Source organism: Nilaparvata lugens, chromosome 6 (genome assembly GCF_014356525.2).
Source record: "Nilaparvata lugens isolate BPH chromosome 6, ASM1435652v1, whole genome shotgun sequence".
Lineage (NCBI taxonomy): Eukaryota > Metazoa > Arthropoda > Insecta > Hemiptera > Delphacidae > Nilaparvata > Nilaparvata lugens.
Genome location: NC_052509.1, coordinates 61740500 through 61761390, shown reverse-complemented (window position 1 = coordinate 61761390; position 20891 = coordinate 61740500). Strand labels below are relative to the sequence as shown.

Sequence of the window (20891 nt, the reverse complement as noted above, 5' to 3'; positions counted from 1 at the left end):
ATTTTTCGTCTTTTGAAGCTTTAATATAATAAGATTTCTATAGTAATTTGAAAACTCTTCCATCGTAGTAATGCTCTAACCACTAACAAGAGATTCCAGTTATCACACTTTTAACTCTAGTTATGTACTGTTTATTCTAGTAACGGTAGCCTCAATGAATATAGGTACTGTACTTTGAGAGCGTATTTCAGATCTCTAGAAACCATCTGGCCATTATAGTTGAGCATACAAATAATGAATGAGAAAAATCAGACCTAGAAAACTACACACACTTCTTGTGTCAATGCCACCCAAGGACAGCTGCTAGAATTTTAAATGGAAGTGCTTCTTTCAAAGCACAACACTGACCTATCTCACTAAGTTTTTAGTAAACCTAGATGACTTATCAGCTCCATCATGAAGTTGGTTCAGCATGTGAGAGATGTAAGCTGAACAAATGCTACTCTAAAATGTGAAACATATCTGTATCATAAGGGGAGAATCAATCCAGACTCTATTCTTATGAGCGGTGCTGTTGAAAAACAATAATCTATGTGAGATAACATTATGGGAGGCGACTCTCATTTATTATTCTCATAGTAGATGTGTTCATCTAACACATTTTGTGTCACGTAAGGTGTCGGATTCATTCATGAATGAGAAGTCCATCCATTTATGAATGGGAACTTCAACAGCCACTACTGATACATCTAAAGTGTCCGAACACAGAATACTATCCACAACTCTCAATAGCAACATAAAAAGTTTATAAGCTTTCAAAGTGTGACAAGTCTCATGAGAGAGTGTTACATACTAGATAACTATCTCATTCTCTATTGAAACATACCATGGTAAAGGTGTTGGAGCATCTAGATTGTCCGTAGGTTGGAGACTATGAAAAGTTGATAAGTTTCAAATGTGTCACCAAGTCCTACATTGTTTCATATCAGATAACTATCTTGTTAATCCCAAACCATGATTTTGAATGGTAAAGGTGTTGTTAGTGACAGGGTTAGACCCAAGTACCAGGATTGTCCACAGAGTCATGAAAAGTTGATAAGTTGTCAGACGTGTTGCTAAGTGTTGGAGATTGTGGAATAATGGTGAAGATAACATGATCCAAAACTGCAGTGTGAAGTGCAACACCAAAGGTGTCAACAGAATTGCTATTATTAATGCAATGGTTCAAAATGCAGTTCTCCGAGATCTGCGATAAGACTACTGTGGATCTCACTTCATTGTGTCAGTGTTACTTAGGAATAACATCAATTGAAACCATCCAAGAAATACTGACAGTGGAAGGTGAATATCAGTGGGGTGCCCTTCAAATTGCAACTGAACCCTTCCATCCAGAACTCAGTTCAACGATTTATTGTTTCGGCGTTGACACTTCAAAAATAAGCTGCCTACCCTTCTCTAGTGGGTCAACCCTTTTCTGTTCTCGATACAGTGTTTACTTGTTTACTTTCGACACAAAGAACCGATCTGTGGAATAGTGCACTAGATATTGGAGTGCTCTCGAACGGGATGACGTGAAAGGAGTCTCGAAGGCCTGATGGTACTTGGCGTGACATCAGGCTGGCGAGATGGGAGAATGGACCATTATACTGAGATCGTCAACAATGATAGGACATCGGTTGTTAATGAGGACGGTTGAGAAGATTATCATAGAGGCTGTGATCTGTATGAGGGTACACAAATGGACAATTTGAACAATGTATTGTATAGAATATGAGAAATGAAGAATGAATAGAACAATGAAGAAATGAGAAATTGGAAATACTTTGAGAGAAATTGATGTGAAGATAAGTCTTGTTCAGATTTGAAAAATTTGTAATAACTGAATGTTGATGATGTAATACGAAAGAGTACATTTGAATGATAATTACAACAGCCACTACTGATACATCTAAAGTGTCGGAACACAATACTAGCCACAACTCTCAATAGCAACATGAAAAGTTTATAAGGTTTCAAAGTGTGACAAGTCTCATGAGAGAGTGTTACATACTAGATAACTATCTCATTCTCTATTGAAACATACCATTGTAAAGGTGTTGGAGCATCTAGATTGAAGACCGTAGGTTGGAGACTATGAAAAGTTGATAAGTTTAAATGTGTCACCAAGTCCTACATTGTTTCATATCAGATCTTGTTAATCCCAAACCATGATTTTCAATGGTAAAGGTGTTGTTGGTGACAGGGTTAGACCCAAGTACCAGGATTGTCCACAGAGGCATGAAAAGTTGATAAGTTGTCAGTCGTGTTGCTAAGTGTTGGAGATTGTGGAATAATGGTGAAGATAACATGATCCAGAACTGCAGTGTGAAGTGCAACACCAAAGGTGGGTCTAACCCAAGTACCAGGATTGTCCACAGAGTCATGAAAAGTTTATAAGTTGTCAGACGTGTTGCTAAGTGTTGGAGATTGTGGAATAATGGTGAAGATAACATGATCCAAAACTGCAGTGTGAAGTGCAACACCAAAGGTGTCAACAGAATTGCTATTATTAATGCAATGGTTCAAACTGCAGTTCTCCGAGATCTGCGATAAGACTACTGTGAGACCCACTTCACAGTGTCAGTGTTACTTAGGAATAACATCAATTGAAACCATCCAAGAAATACTGACAGTGGAAGGTGAATATCAGTGGAGTGCCCTTCAAATTGCAACTGAACCCTTCCATCCAGAACTCAGCACAACGATTTATTGTTTCGGCGTTGACACTTCAAAAATAAGCAGCCCACCCTTCTCTAGTGGGTCAACCCTTTTCTGTCTTCGATACAGTGTTTACTTGTTTACTTTCGACACAAAGAACCGATCTGCGGAATAGTGCACTAGATATTGGAGTGCTCTCGAACGGGATGACGTGAAAGGAGTCTCGAAGGCCCGATGGTACTTGGCCTGACATCAGGCTGGCGAGATGGGGGAATGGACCATTATAGTAAGATTGGCAACAATGATAGGACATCGGTTGTTAATGAGGACGGTTGAGGAGATTATCATAGAGGCTGTGATCTGTATGAGGGTACACAGATAGACGATTTCAACAATGTATTGTTTAAAATATGGAAATGGAAAATAAAACAGAGAAAATTGAGAAATGATTAATGAAAATACTTTGAGAAGAATTGATGTGAAGATAAATCTTGTTTAGATTTGGGAAATCTGTTCGATCTGAATAAACAAACATTTAATTGGAAATACTTTGAGAGAATTTAATATGTGGAGATAAATCTTGTTTAAATTGGAAAATCTGTTTTATCTGAATGATAAAATATGAGAAATGAAGAATGAATAATATAATTGAGGAATGATAAATTGGAAATACTTTGAGAGAATTCAATTTGAAGATGAATCTTGTAAAGGCTTGGAAGATTTGTTATATCTGAGTGTTGATGGTTGAATGCTTGAGAAGACATTTAAAAATGTCGATTTCAGATGATAAAATGGTGTTATATTTCATAACAATGCACAGGAAACTACTTGATGAAAATAAAAACTAAGAATATAATGAGAAGGCGTTTGAAAAAAAATACTTGATTCTGTGATAATTTGAGAATGAAATAGGATGACACTCTATTTCAATCATGAAGTTTATAACTGACAGATGTATGATATTCACAGAAATTTTGGTGTGCATAATTCCTATTATAAATTTAAATATCTGCTGTATGCTAAGTTAACGTAGGGTTAAAGAGGATTATGAAACAAAGATATATGTCCTCTATATTGGTGAAAAATGTTGAATTCGATGAACTATTTTCAATTTGAGAAACGTACTTCTGTCTGATTTCCCCTGACATTCATTGATCTTATGACACAAATGAAGGAAAATGAAGCATATCCTCAATGTGTACTTCAATAATATTGAGCAAGAAAATAATCCATAAATAACAATATCTATAGATCGATATTTGATACAACTATGTTTAAACTCAATTAAAACAATGGGTTTGATGATAGAGTTGATGAATTATAATATTGATATAATTTTATTCATTGAAGAATATTATGATAATAACCATAATTAATCGCTATAGCTAACAATCTGTTTTCAAAGATCAAGTTGATTACTTTATCCTTCTCAAACCACAAACATTTTTATTCTAAATAAAGAACAGACTCCTCTCCACACACATTGGCTCAAACCTTCGTGGATGAGATACATGTTAATTTTTCTTTTCTTTTCACTTTAGTATCATAATGATTATTATGTTTTTATTGTACAATACTTATTTTGATCATGTGCGATAGATTACAAACTATGAGTGTACATGTTGATTCATTTGAAGTTGTACTAACTGTGAAGTATATTCAATTGTGTATTTATTTCACGCAATAATAATCTTGTTTGTTTCATGTTTTTAAGAAACTTTTCTTATTAATCCATCCAAATTTAAAATTGTTTGTTTTATTCTAATTTATATTTAAGATTGTGATTTGGTGTAGAAATTTGAATGGACATAACCTATAATATTTGGACAATTTAAAACTAAATTAGGAAATTGAAGAAGTTTTAGACAATAGCCTGTTTTTTCTTTTCCGATTCTTGTATTTTTTGCTAACCTTATAAATAAATAAATAAATGAATGAATGAATTTGAATTTGATTCACGGATCTCTCTGAATAAGTAGCCGATTAAAAACGTTTCAACTTTCAAGGACTCCACAAAAATACGGTACGCTTCTCCCAAACCTTCATAATCCATTTTTGGACAATAATTTCTATGGTGAGATTCACTACAAACTGACAGCATTCCTCATAAACAACACAAACTCTAACCCCATTCAACCAACGCTGACAGCTTTAAGCAGCTTTAAGCTTACAGTATCACTGTATAGCGCACCCAATTTTCCAGCACTTTATTTCGACGCCAAAAACTTTGCAACAGCTCTGGTGCACTTCAGCAATTACTCCACATTTCTTCAAAGTTCTTGTCAAAGTTAAACATGTCTGGCTTGTTCATCGGCAGCTATTTGCGACATAAATTGTAGGCTCCACTTCCAACAAGACGACAATGGTCTAGTTTTAATAGGCTGGCGGTCAGCTATAGAAGGAGCGGAAAGACAAGTAGTAATAAGGTTCACGAAAAGCTGTTGGGTGGGGGGGGGAGCCAATAATTCTGAGGAGGGTAAGTGGGTGGCGGGTGGGAGGAAAGACCACATCCCCGTGGAGGAGTCTCAAGCTTTGTGTCCGTCTCTACAGAAAATCGGGGGATGAATTATTAACACGAGTCTCGTAGGCTGCGGTGGACTATAGTCGGGTACCGTCCGAGTTTTGTTGTCTCGATTTTGTTGTTAACGATTTTCTTGCGTGACTGATACTACCGAAACCCATCTCCAACCCCCTACCATTTTCCCGGACTATTTTTGTCACGGAGAAGAGAGTCGCTTGTTTTTCTTTTTCTTCTTCTAGTTCTACTAACTCGTGGCCGGCAGATAGAAGATAATAATTTCGGGCCTCTTTTCTTTTTTCTCCGCCCTAACTACTGCTCAATTGTCGTCGTTCAAGTCTCCTAACTACCCCGAGTTGTCGTAACAACCGGTATTGTCGCGTCGGATTATCGACGCAATCCTATCCGATAGCCCGATCAGTTTCCCGGAAGAGCCCCTCGCGGTAAGAGTGGTTAACGGTCAAGGTGTAAGATTCGAAAAATATTCGTGGTCAATTTTCGCGGAGAGCGTTGTGAGGTTCAGAAAAATAGTGGGGAGCTTCAGAAACAAGTGTATGATTACACTTGAGGTGAGGAGACTCTAAGGAATGTTAGATCTGTAAATCTTCAAACATAAAATATACATTAGGGGTACACGACTGGTGGAAGCTGATACCTGTGAGATTCTAGTGGAGATAGTGTAAGATTGGATTATAGCTAAGGATGTTGGTGAAAAACTGTGTGATTTTGAAAAACGTGTGGGATTAGTGGAGATTAGTCTTGGATATAAAAGAAAAAAAGTGTAGTATACAATAGGGAGTGGCTGGATAAAGTAGCTGTTAGATTTTAAAAAAGTGGAGAATAAAATCTTGCTGTCCGCATGGAAATGGTAGCTGGACAAACTCTGATGAAATTGGAAAAAGTAAGCAAATTTGGAATATCTATTATGACTGATTCGTCTCATTTCAAGATCATAATACAGTAATCAAATTTTCAAAATAATAGATTTACATTGTAGTACTCTAATAGAAAGAAAAGATCAAGTATCTGAGTTTGACAGTATGGAGACATTACTTACGAGTTAGCTTCAAGATGTAGTCGAATATTAATCTCGAGTTCCATACCCAGGATGCCAAATTCTTTTATGAATAGAACCTCTTTAAAATCGGGAAAAATATTCATGCTGGATTAAAAATAGTTTTTTGTGTAGTTGAGAAGTTGATATTGTGGTAATTATTCATATTGAATGAAAAAGACTAAGAAATTGTCAAAAAACCACTGATTTATTGATAATTAGAAAGACCGGTTTCGGTTATTACACCATTGTCAATCTATACTTGAAACTTACTTGTGTAATCTACTTGTGTAATAAACTTACCTACTTGTGTAATCATATTACACAATGGTGTAATAACCGAAGCCGGTCTTTCTAATTATCAATAATCAGTGGTTTTTTGACAATTTCTTAGTCTTTTTCATTCAATATTAAAAATAGTTTCTAGAACTGAATTCTGTTTCGAGTGATCTATTTCTTTGTAAAATCTACAAACACCAAGGCTTGTTGCTAAATTTTCTAAATATTCATAGAGCGATCCAGTTTTCGTCCTAAATGTAAAATGTGTTTAACAATGATTCCAATGGAGGTAGGAAGGAGTTGATAAACACCTAGTGAGAGTTTCTTGTAACTTTAAACTCCAACATATTCCACAACGATATGACTACGATTTGAAACTGTAGTCACAAGGATTCGTTTATTTTGAATTGGAATTTGGTTATTAATTCTAGAACCTTTCAATAGTAGAATATCCACTATATCAGAGCTCCACTCATTATTAGCTCTACATCTAAATAAAGTAATGTTCATTAGATTTAACTAACTATTCTGAAACTGTAGTAATGTGAATTCGTTTCTTTTGAATTGGAATTTGGCTATTAATTCTAGAACCTTTCAATAGTAGAATATCTACTATATTAGAACTACATCTATTATGAGCTCTACATCTAAATAAAGTAATGTTAATTAGATTCAACTAACTATTCTAAACTCATCACTTTATTTAGAGAGATGACAGTTCTAATTAAGAGAGATGACATTATCTAATTAGAAATAGCTTGAAAGTCTCATGAACAGAGACGTTCGAAGCTCGATGTAAAACTAACGGTTATGACACAAATTTGATTCTGATTCAATACTAATGATATAGTCTAGGTCATTATGTTAGTGAAAGTGACATAACCAACATTTTGATTTGGACAGTATAGTATAAATTGGAAATGGGACAGTTTTGGGCATGAGCCTGTTGTGCCTTTCCTCATGTTAAGTATTTGTACACAATTAATAACTAAATATAAATTACTAAAGAATTTAGGGAAATTGGACTGAGAACTCATTGACTTATATTAGATTTTGTTGCAAGACAGGATGTTGCGAATCAAGAAATTCAACAGATAATGTTGCAAATCACGAAGCCCGACATGCAACGAGGTGCTGAGTGTTTTGACGGCGACCACAGATTCCTTATCAGTTATTTATTATGTTATTAATGGGCTTGCCCTCTATATAGGGTAAGTGACTCGTTTTTGTGAATTATTCAGTGATAAACAAGTCTAACCTTCATTGATACTGCATGAGCCACCACTCAGTTTTACGCGTGGCTATAGACGCTCATCAGACTTCACCGCTCTCTAAACTATTGAGTGTCCCACACTTATTTCATCTGGTTTTGAGATTAAATTGATACTGAAATACTTTCAAATTCAAATTTATTTATTCAAGTAAGTCACAATACATTCTGGTCTATACACGAATCTACAATAAATTAGTACAACAGCTTAATATCAACAAATTTCACATAATTATGAAAACTTATTAATCACGATGAAGATTGAATGGAACATTAGAATATTGATAATATTATTGTAATGTAACTACATAAATCAGCGGTGTTTGAACAATGAATAAAAGATAACAGTGATACTCAGTCACAGACATAAATAATCGATTTCTCTTCAAATTCGGATGGCTTACGCGATTTATGAACGCATTTTGAACTTACGCGATTTACATTTAATAATTTTATTGTATCGTGAGAGATGTGGTGGTATTCCTACATAATTTAGAGAAAAGGACGTTGATGTTGCCAATACCTCTCACTATATTTTTTTGTTCAAAATGAATTTATGTTACAGAACCAGCTTTCATGGTACATTAGAACAATATTATTGAATGAAAAAGACTAAGAAATTGTCAAAAAACACTGATTTATTGATAATTAGAAGACCGGTTTCGGTTATTACAATTATTGACAATTTCTTAGTCTTTTTCATTCAATATGAATAATTACCACAATATCAACTTCTCAACTACACAACAAGAACAAAATTAGCTCAGGTGAGGATGTGGTAGGTGTTATCATGAAACCTGGCTCTGTAATGTAAATTAATTTTTGAACTTATGTAAATTAATTATTTATTATTAATTAAATTAATTGATTATTTTGAATTAATGTAAATTAATTTTACCACTAATTGACAACATCAACGTCTTTTTCTTTCAATTTTCTCTACTTGTTGATCTCATCTTTCATCGAAATAACTGATTTATTTATTTCGACCAAAAAAGTTTAAATGTTTTATACAGATTAGAATATTTCCGCCTGTTAATTCTGTTGTAACTCGTTATTCGAATGTAATCTCGGGGTAACGCTCCTCTGAAACTCGACACAACCTGAATTTTCCTTCACTATTTCCTTCAAATTCGAGCGATGAACTGATTTATTACTCTAGATGGAATAGTGAGTAGATTTATTCATCTACTATTATGTAGCTATATGGATGGATTCTTCAAAAATGGGTGAACTCACTCATCTGTTATCTATAATATTAGATATATCCAATAATTGCGTCATTTCTTCTACTGTCATGTAACTTTATGTATGGATTCTTCAAAGATGGTTTTGTGAACTCACTCTTCTATAATATTATTCAATAATTACGGCGCTTTTGGAAGATGGCTTCACCTTACTCTATGGACGCGATAGAATTTGAAAATAATAAGAATCTCAAACTTAATGAGTTTGATGATGATAATGATAAGTATACTCGTATGATATTTAGACATTCAATGACAATCGCAATATGATTCAATGACATAATAATAATATTTATTTCAAGTAGAAAGTACAATAAGGATGCAAACTTAACTCTCAAATTGTTCAGGAGAGACTGAACCAGGTAAAAAATGAAAAAAGCACCATTTTTGTCAAAATTCTGTTTGAAGCACAAATTCTCTGTATGATGTCTCGAAACATATACAGAAAATGAGTGCATCATTTCCAGAAATATAATGTGCATTATTCGCAGTGGATTAGACACCAGTGAATTATATGAATTATATTATTATACTAAATAAATTATATTATTATACTAAATAAATTATATTATTATACTAAATAAATTATATTATTATCACACACCACAGTGAATTATCTATGCATTTCATGATTATAGGCTGTAATTTGTAAGCTGTAAGTTGATTGGCAGAAATTTCTACTCAATTTCTGGATGTCACGGTAGGTGGGGCTTAAAGTAAGCAAAGTAGGAATCTTGTTTTCGGTAGAAGCAATACAATATTAATTATGTATCAGACGGGAGCAGTTTGGACACACGATATAGTGCGGTAAACACTGCTGAGGGGTCAAGGGGGTTCCTAGATGGAAATTGGGGGGTACAGGGGGGTTCAGGGGAGGGTTTAAAGGGGGTATAATACTGACCAAGCATTCCGCAAACTTGCCAAGCCACGACATTCAACGTACAGCACACACAGTGGCTCGTAACACAAACCGAGAGAAGAAAAACTTAATGAAATATTCACTGGAAATAACAACAAACAACGCTAGCTAATCAGACTGGACACGGAAGTTGAAATGTGGTTCTCGTTTCCAAGACTGGCCGGTTTTTTGTCTGTTCATCGAAGACGTTTCACTTTCTTTCAATGTTATGGAGAGGCTTTGGGGTGGGACCTTCCCCAAAGGGACTCCCCACCAACAAAAGCCATACGAATTTACTTTTTAGTGGACAAGGACTGCCCTAACCTCAAACTACAAACTGAAAACTACAAACTGAAAACTACTACAATAACTCCTATCAGATACAAATAAACAAGACTTCTGTTCCTCCTTATTCATATTAATAGCCGAAATGAATGCTATTAAAACATTCACAATAATTTTCTAAAGATTTTACCACGAATGCCAACAATACTGGAAATCCTGTTGTGAGACTCAATATCCACTTGGATAGTTTCATTGTATCCACTTTATGGAATTTTCAAAAAAACTTATTACTTTTCCAACCTCTTATCAATTTGATTCAAGAACCAAGCATGCTCTAATTCAATGAATGGAATACTGGAACATTGAACATGAAACATTGTACACTATTTCCTTCTGTTTGGATTCACTAACTAATAAAAATCTAATTCATCATTTTTGGATTCCATCAAAAATCACGATTAGTATAGATTAACATACTAATTAATAGACTAACACTGACCAGGAGGATTTTTTTGGGAGCTTGAAGTTGAAAGTTACTCACTTTTACGACGAGATTTTTTGTTCTTTGTGATCCTTTACTTCATGATTCTACTTTACTTTAAACTCCACTTATTACTTCACTTTTACTTTGATTTTTACATCATTTCTTTCTTAACTCTTTACTGCTTCACTCTGCTTTTATTTTGACCCCTATTTTGATGTTATATTCTGTGAATGAGTTGTGAAAGTCAATTCCAATAGTTAGCCTCATGAATTATCAAAAAATGAAAATGGTTTCCCCTTTTTCAACATTTGGAAGAATTTCCTAATAATTATTATCGAAACAAGCTTCTTGGATATCTCTTTTCTGTATAGGGCTACTTTTATAGAAATAGATAAAAAAATAAAAATTTTAGTACCCTTTTGGAAATATTTAATCACAACATGTTTCAAGACATTGATATCACTTGAAAATGGCATCAATGTCCGAAACATGTGATTAAATATTTCAAAAAAGGTGCTAAGATTTTTGTTTTTCTTTCTAAGCTTCTTGGAACCTGAATCAATTCTGTTAAAGCTTCGTCACGTCAACGAAATTTTATGGAGGTCATTTTTTCATATTCTATTCATTTTAAACTTCCACAATTTATATTTATTCTAGAAATTTTAATTAATTTGTGTGTTTTCTGTTCCAGGGTGACCTATTCACAGGCCTAAATGACGGCCTGCTGAGTAGAGCCGAGGCTCTGGCCGCCGTGGACATGGGCAAGCACCAGCCGGGGAGTGGGGGAGGACCCACACCCACCCTGCCACAGCTCAAACACGACATGATGTACCACCCTGGTATGGGCGCGCCCCATCCTGGACCCCCGAACGCCAGACCTCATCAGGTAGGCACAGACCCACTCATTTCGTTTGTTAACATCATACCGTATTATGCAAAAGTAAGAGTAGAAACAAATTATGTGATTTGATGAATAATTTTACATCATTATGTTCCTGTAGAAACAAATTTTTTTTATTCAATCATTAAAAATTACACAACTTACATAAAATTGCCACAGTCTCAAGCCCAAAACGGTTCCATTTCTAATTTATAAAACTGTCCAAATGTAGCTAGGTTATGTGTCACTTCAACATTTTTCAATTACAAACTCCAATCTATAATCCAGAATAAGAAAAAAACATTTCAAAAGTAAAAAATACTTCCAGAATGGATTGAATTAATTATAAACAATTAAATAAGTCTAATAAGAAACTTTGAAATTTTGAGATCGAAAAGACAAAATCACTATTATTTAGAACTTCAATAACCTGCTCTAGAACATGGGTTTCCCATAGTTGAGTAGGTTAACTTCCGGAAAAATGTAGTTTATTTATATTTGTAGTAAATTTCATATACTGTATTTTTTTGAGTATTATGTACATTTTATTGATTAAATATTTGTATATTATTGGAAATGAATAATTTATTTGTATTGTAATAGTTTTGTGGGAGGTTGATGGATGATTTGAGGATAACTTGATGAAATCAAGTTACAAAATGGATTATTGATCATAATTATGAATGATTGATCAACTGTATATTATTTTAGGTTTTATCAATAGTTCCTCAAATCCATCCTGCCAACACATATCAAATCAATATCATTGAATACTTTTAATATAGACTATTATAAGTTATAGTTATTATAGAGTTATTATAATTTTTTCCAGCAATCAGATTTTCAACTTAATTATGAGTGTAATGCTAGTTCGCCTCCATGGTGCGAGCACATTGGGTAACGCTAAATGGACTAGCAAATAATGGCGGTCAGACAAACTTATGTTCTCCTGACCGAAAACTACACAACATCTCAAAGAATTTGGAAATATACAGTGTATTTCTAGGCATTTGAGACTCATGAGCTATATATTTGTTGTGTATCTGCCATACTCTAAATAAATATAAACTACATTGACTCTTGAATTTGGGTATAAATTGAACTAAGAGTGATTAAGCGATATAGAAATAAAATTTGGATTTTGATGGTATGAGAACGTAGGGTATTCAGCAAAGTTCAACTCTGTTCAATAACTGTTCATTTATCGTGAAAGTTATCCATTTGTAAACTTGTTTCTTCTTCTTTGAAGCTCTCAAGATGTGATCCACAATTAATATATCAACAACAAATTTGAGGTACAGCATTAACTCAAGAGAGTGGCACATCTCTTCAAATCGTGTTAACCATTTATAGATTATGTGTCAATTATTAATAGGTAGATATGACCATGTAATCGGCTAGAAACGGCTCTCCATACCTTGCCACCGTGGCAGATAAATAGTAATTTTGGGCCATTCTCCAACATTTGGGGATGGAAAAGAGGGCATTTGGGCGTTGATACGACTCCCTGGGGCACTCCAAGACAAATGAAGCCTCCGCCAAAGACTGAACAAGGAAGGAGACTCTACACCACCACTAGATCTAGGAGCGAAGCCTATCTATAGGATGGTAAAATATATAGGTAGTGATATTTACTTGAAACTTTCAGCCTTCCTCAACATGAATGCTCCCCATGCTGACAGTTATAGGTGAATCACACTGACATCAGTGTTGTCCTGCCTTAAATTGTAGTCTTCCATCCTTCAAATGACCACTTTAGAGCTGGCAGCAATGTCAATGAGGGGATTCGAGTGCCTCACTGCCTCTAATGATGAAATATGCGGCCTGTGGGAGTCAACGGTCTGCTGTGAATCATGTCCCCTCCAACTCCTCCCCCCCATCACGCACCTACAAACGAAAATCGGCCCAAACCCTCTGTCAATAGAGCGCTTGTTTGTACCCTCCCTCTCACCATAGACATGCTATTGACATGCAAACTGAAAACTGTCTTTGATGGGAGACCAATGACGCAAGATGTTGAAGGAATTCGAATAATACCTTTTCATTTTATTTTAATTGCGGGATAAATATGTTTTGACATCGAGCTATATTCATTGAATTCTCAATATGTATTGTGAAACTAACATACTGTCTTCAGTATGTTTTCGGCCGTAGTATAGACTATAGACTCTCGGTAGCTACTTGAGATCCAATCATCCAAATCATCAAAATTTAAAAAGTATCAGTTACTCAACCCTTCATACGAAACAATGACTCTCATTTAAAAATGAATGAATTATTTCTTTATTCATATCCTTCTTATTCATCTAGTACAATTTGATAACTCCTTGCTCAGAGACAATCATTCAAGAAGAGCACGTCCTTTATGTAGTCTATTATGTTACTTGTTTTTTATTGCTTCAAATTGAAAGAAAATATACTTATCCTTTTCAATAGCTATGCCCGTTTCAAAGGTGAAGATGATCTGGGAAAATCTGGAAAAAATAGGTAGCATCCTTGAAAAATATACCATTATACACTAATATAATATAGTATAATGGTATGGCATGATAGTATAATGGTATATCATTATACCATTAGTTCTAACCAAGGTCTCTAGAAAGATTCTCCAAAGTTCCTCAGCTGTATTCTCCAAATCATTTTTTTTTTGGCAAATAAAATTCATTCATTCATTCAAAATCGCTAACAAGTACTCGTGTACCGTTCAACGAAGATTTTCTAATCATGAGTTGTAAGTTGTAATGGAACGATTCTCACTCAGCCGTCGCCTGAGTATAAAACCCATTTAAAATACTTCTACTGAGCCTGAAATAGTTATTTGTGCAACTAGTGCGCAAAGTGACAGTTTGCTGCACCGAAAGAAACGTTTACGCCCGAGCCGTAGGCGAGGGCGGAATGGTTTCTTGAGTGCAGCAGAGGAACTTTGCGCACGTATTTCACATTAAGTTTTTCCTACAGTTACCATTGAATATGAAAAGTGGGTAATTATGGGTAAAATTGCCTGAAATCCATCAAATGTTTTTCTGTGTAATTTTATTATTGATAAAAATCTTAATTTATTGTCAAATTGAATAAAAATGTTGTCCTTGGTTATAATATATAATAGTAATAATTAGCGCGTTGTGCTTCGTTGCACCTCTGCTCACTATAGCAGCCACAGCAGTCACTGTTACCAACTTCATTTTGATTTTGCTGCACTGTTGCTCCATATAACCTACTAAGTATTTTGCGTTGCCATGTTGCAAATCTGGAGTGCAGAAAAATTTTTCCCGCACTAGAGCGGAAAAGTGATTCTTTGCGTTCTGTAATCAGTGCAGCAATGGCCACTTTTCAACGTAACTGTAGGAAAAGAATACTGATACTGATAGTTCTTAGAGGTTTTCTAGGAACCTTGATCTTACCCACACTCCGAATAATTGTTCCTTCTAGGCTTTTCTTCCACTCGTTTTCTCCAGCTACAGTCATGGTCTCACGAGTTGATCCATGAACCGATTGACCTCTTCTCCACTGCCATTATAACGACGACCTCACTATAATAACTATTACTACTAACTTTACTCGTGTATTTCTTTATAACTGCATTGCATCAAGTCTACTTGATTCAATGTAGTAGTTTGTAATTTCAAATAATGTGTTTGTTGTAGATGAGTCATCACCACGGCATGGAAGGCCTAGAGATGCTTGACCCGATCTCATCTTCGGCAATGACCACCCTGACACCAATGGGCGACGGTGGCGCATCCCACGGTCCCCAACTGCACTACGGCCCCGCAATGAACACCATGATGACGTCACACCACCACCACCATCACCACACGTCACCACTGACCGGCCACGGGCCGCCGGGTCACCACCATCCGCACGCACCCCACCACCCCACCATAGTCCAGCATCCCGACTCGGACACCGACCCGCGCGAACTCGAGGCGTTCGCCGAACGGTTCAAGCAGCGACGCATCAAGCTGGGCGTCACGCAGGCTGATGTCGGAAAGGTAACAATGACAAACGAGTCGCTTTACACCAGAAATTGATTGTTCAATTGAAAATTTAGTTGTTACTTGAAGGTAAATTCAAGTAGAAAATTCCGTTTACTTCAAATGAAAAGTTAGATGTTCAGAGTCGATTATTAGGCTGATAAAGTCTTTGTCACGCAGACTAAAGTCGGAAAGGTAACAAGACAAACGAGTCGCTTTACACCAGAAAATGGTTGTTCAAATAAAAATTTTGTTGTAACTTGATGGTAAATTCAAGTAGAAAATTCTGTTCACTTCAATTGAAAAGATAGATGTTTAGAGTCGATTATTAGGTTGATAAAGTCTTTGTCACGCAGGCTGATGTGATGTCAGAAAGGTAACAGAGACAAAAGAGTTGCTTCACACTAGAGCACATCAGAGATTAGTTGTTAAAATTAAAATTTAGTTGTAAATTTAATGTAGGAAATTCAGTTTACTTCAAATGAGAAGTTATATGTCTGGAGTCGATTAGTATGTTGATCGCAAGTCATTAGTATGTTGATTGGTTTTATAAACGAATTATTTATTTATTCATGTACAAATACAATCCAGATAAAAACAACAGGCATTCTCCCAAAGCTGCCCTAAACCTTCATTTGGAATACACAGTCTAGAGATTATCTAAAAATAATAACTTGATTCGCACAACATTTTGGGCTCAAAAAATGTATCTTGAAATTATGATGAAATACTAAATTTTTTTGGTAGAGATGATGCCTCCATGATCTTTAGGCTTGTGCGTGTGTTTTGTGGATTTCACAATTGAATCATTATGAACTGCTTATTTGCTGAGGATGATTCTCACATGAGCTCTGGGCTTGTGTGTGGGTTTCACAATAGAATTATGATGTACCGATGAACGTTTTTAGTAACCCAAGAAGTGCAAGTCCAAATTTTGAAAAAAAAATCCAAGAAGGATTATATTCCAGAACTTTTCAACACAGATACTTCGGATCTTGTCAAAATAGTGACAAGAAATTTGAAATATAGGTTCATAACATAGTAAATATTATTTATGAACATTCTGTACTTTTTAATATAGATATTTTCGATCTCAAAGTTATGACAATATATTTTTAATCTATAATGTTGATACTGTCAATACTAATGTATGTTGAATGGAAATTGCAAGGCTCGAATCCAGGAGTTAGGGATCAGTTCCAGCTCAAATCAGTTTAAGGGAGTTTTGATTCGTCAGCACTTTTCAACACAAATATTTTCGATCTAGGCTTGGGTTTCACTATCGAAGTATGATGTACTACTGAACGTGTTTTGGAGTCCTAGAACGTTCAAGTCCACATCTTGTTTGAAAATAAGATCTCGAAATAATGACCTTCATCTCTTCTCTCCATTCATTAAATCAATATTAAAAATCTTTGTATTATCATTCATCTCCTTATCATCACCTAGGCTTCTAGAAAGTATTCTAGAAGCTCCTAGTATAGACTTCACCTATACTTCTAGAAAGTTGCTTTTGTAAATAGATAAATTATATGACAGGAATTTTGCAATTCAGAATCTTTATCATTATGTAAATTATTGCACGTTTCGATTCCACCTGCGACAGAGTATTCCAATAAACGATTGTAGAATCTTTGCTATGCGCAGGCGCTTGCCAACCTGAAGTTGCCTGGGGTAGGCGCACTGTCGCAGTCGACGATTTGTCGCTTCGAGTCGCTGACATTGTCGCACAACAACATGATTGCGCTCAAGCCCATTCTGCAGGCCTGGCTCGAAGAGGCTGAGGCACAGGCCAAGAACAAGCGACGCGACCCGGATGCGCCCAGCGTCTTGCCTGCTGGTCAGTTCAACAAATCATAATCATTTCCAATTCCAGTATATTATTTAATTTTTGTCAATTTCAAGTTAGTTGCTAATATTTATAATATTAGTTCTAATATTTGTAAATTTCATATTAGTTGCTAGAAGTGGTTTTCCTGGTGAGAACTACCTATCTTATTCAACCATTATTATGTTGGAAAAAATGTCTTATTAGTCTTTTTTGACGAGGTTGCAATATATTTGAAAACAAATCTAGTATGTCATTATTGTTCTATTAGTATTTACGTTTTCAAAATTTATCTACAGTGTAGTGGTTGGACTCTTAGAAATCAGTTTTCTCGTTGTTATAGTTCTTGAGCTTCTTCTTCTCATTCTCTTCACTATCTCCTTCTTCTTTTCCTCTTCCTCCTCCTCCTCCTCCTCCTCCTCCTCCTCCTCCTCCTCCTCCTCCTCCTCCAGCACCTTCTCCTCCATCAACACCTGCTTATCCTTCTTCTCGATCCTTATAATTCTCTATCTCCATCTCCTTCTTCACTCCTGCTTCTCCTTCTGCTCCTCCTTCTTTTTTTTCTTCTTCTTCTTCTCCATCTTCTTCTCTTTTCTTCTTCTCTTCTATTTATAATGATGACTTTTTTCAAAAATGTTCTTCCACTCCTGCTTCTCCTTCTACTCCTTCTTTTTTTTCTTCTTCATCTTCTTCTTCTTCTCCATCTTCTTCTCTTCACTTCTTTTCTTCTTCTCTTCTTTTTATAATGATGACCTTTCTTAAAAATGTTCTTCCACTCCTGCTTCTCCTTCTACTCCTCCTTTTTCTCTTCTTCTTTCTTCTTCTTCTTCTTCTTCTTCTTCTTATTTTTCTTCTTTTTCACAAATTACCTTCTCCTCCATCTTAACAATTCTCTCCCCTTTCTCATAATCTTCTCCTTTTTTTCATTCATCCTGTACTCATTTTTCTTCTAATATGATTGATAATTCCAAATCAGAATGAACAGTTGATATTACATTACATATACTGGTGTCATATATCCTCTACAGAAGGCGAAGGCAAAGTGGAGAATCGGAAACACTGTTCTTCTATATTTCTCCACTGCCACTAACGTGAACCTCACTATGATAACAATCTTCAAGTTTATTTTATCATGATGTGACTTCATTCATGTAAATTTCACGAAGCAGACAGAAAGCAAGCAATATCAAGATCCCCTAACAAATAAACAATATGCATTACGCAATGCATGTAATTTTCATGTTGCATACGAGCCAAATTCGCATACAATATCAAGTTTCACAAATCATTGAATATGACAGTTAATATACAGTAGTATAATACAGTGAGTAGGTTTTTGATTTTGTATTCAAATTTTTTAAATAAGTGCAATATTTTCTTAAGTTTTCAATTTATTGTGTAATATAAGTTTAAAATCAACCTTCAAAATTCAAAATTTTAAATCATCACTCATGGACCAAAAATCAAGTGACGAAGCAGTGTGAGATTACATAACCTTATCTTTTGGACAACATTAACATTTTATTAAAATTTTTGGAGAGAAATAGTACAGGCTCAGCCTAGTTTTTCCTCCAATGTCATAATTGTATCATGATTATAGTATTTTATACAATAAATGGAATGAATGATATACTATATATACAGTTGTATATAATGAGTCTCATTATAACAGTAAAATTTCGTTAGAGGAAGATGTGGCATCAGAGAAAAACTCAAACAATGTAAAGTTTCACAAATCAGTATAAATGTATTTCATAATTATAAATATTATATAATTATTTCCATGTTTCAGGCGAGAAAAAACGCAAACGCACCTCAATAGCGGCGCCGGAAAAACGCTCGCTGGAAGCGTACTTTGCGGTTCAGCCGCGACCGTCGGGCGAGAAAATCGCGGCGATCGCCGAAAAACTCGACCTGAAAAAGAACGTGGTGCGCGTCTGGTTCTGCAATCAGCGTCAAAAACAGAAACGCATGAAGTTCGCGGCGCAGCACTGACAGATGACGTTCTCCTAAGTGGATTTCTAGACTTTTCTCAGCTCTTTGGAGACGAATTCTGAAGAGTTTTAAGACTCTACACAGTCGGCAGTATCCTGAGACTCAGGTAAAATGAGGTGGACTCGTGTGTTGCTGTGTAGTGCTGAACATTGACCAAGTCAGAATATTCTAGTGCTAACTTGACTGTTCAATTTTTGTTTTTGGAGTTTTGCCATTAATGTTTTCCCTCATTCTGGTGAGAAAATTTTCAGAATGAAACATATTTTCATTCTGAAAATTTATATACGGAGCATCTACTAACGCCATCTTATACTTCAAACTAGAAAGTGTGATTCCATAATCAAAATGATTCAAGTGAAATTTTTGAATGTATTGGTTTTGGAAGAAACAATAGAGTTTTTGAATTTGAATTGAATTTGAATAATGACATTATTCTTGAATAATGAGTCTCAAAGCTTCAAATCATAAATTGAAAAAATTGTTTCAAGCTTCCTAGGAGAAGTTTGAGGCTTTCTGGTTAAAAACGACTTATAATTCAAATAAGACAATTTTGTTCCAATCAATAATTACATACAATTTTAAATGAAGAGCATAGTATGCGAAGAAAACATGTAGAAATACAGGAGTCATAGAAATAGAAAGAAAATCTTAGAAAATCTTAGAAATCTTAGTAGGTACCCTTTTTGAAATATTTAATCACAGCATGTTTCGGACATTGATGCCATTTTCAAGTGATATGGAGTAAATACATTTTTCTTTCTATTTCTATAAAAGTAGGCCTATACAGAAAAGAGATAAATACAGGAGTCAACCTAGCCTGAACAGAGATGATTTGAATTGGAATAGAATTGTTTAAGCTGAATACGATTTTGATCGTAACATAAAATATTTAAAATTAGTGAATTTAATAAAAATACAATTATGGTTGTAATTGAAATAATAATAGATATGGTGTGGTCATGAAAAAAGTTAATTGCTCTATAGTGGGGCTATATGCTTCAGGCAGATTTTCCCCTAAATAAATTGGATTTTCGTTTAATAATAATAATTAACTCCTGGCATTTGAATAATTGAAATATCTCACTAATTTCCATCTGTAGATTCTTCGAAGTGGTTGAAATATTCTTCAAATATATTTTAATTTTGAATTTGATTAGTTTTTACCGATAGGATGATGCTTAAACTCTAGAAATATCTCATAAAGTATTAAAATGGCGAAACTCCGAATCAAAATTTGACCGTCAAAAAGTGAAACAATGTGCAATAATTATTATAAATTACAAAAGACAATACAATGAGAACTACGAGTGGAATAGTCATAAATCGTGCGTGCAAGTGCATCATATTTCATTGATGAATTCAGATTTTTGTCAATGAAAGGGACGTGATTAGACAAGACACTGATTTGTTCGCGTGAGTGTATCTAATGTACATAGTTCTGAATAAATAAGGTAAGTTTTTAAGATAAATATATATCGTCGGAGTACTTTGATTCAAAGTACAACTTGATTACAAACTGTTTTAATTTATTATGAATAGGAT

General features: G+C 34.8%; 1 protein-coding gene across 3 annotated transcripts in view; it reads left to right on the top strand.

The window, feature by feature from the left end:
* LOC111044005 (inhibitory POU protein) overlaps window positions 1–19681 on the top strand; it is a 115611-nt gene extending 95930 nt beyond the window's left edge. The window contains exons 1-5 of one of the 3 annotated variants that reach the window (XM_039431606.1): window positions 5983–6056; window positions 11364–11558; window positions 15197–15544; window positions 17156–17366; window positions 19147–19681. In XM_039431606.1, coding sequence (XP_039287540.1) covers window positions 6015–6056; window positions 11364–11558; window positions 15197–15544; window positions 17156–17366; window positions 19147–19349 — 999 coding nt within the window. In that variant the 5' untranslated portion in view covers window positions 5983–6014 and the 3' untranslated portion in view covers window positions 19350–19681. Of the gene's footprint in view, window positions 1–5982; window positions 6057–11363; window positions 11559–15196; window positions 15545–17155; window positions 17367–19146 lie in introns of those variants that run through there. The other 2 variants (XM_039431605.1, XM_039431604.1) reach the window with 2 other exon arrangements.
* Window positions 19682–20891: the final 1210 nt, after the last annotated feature.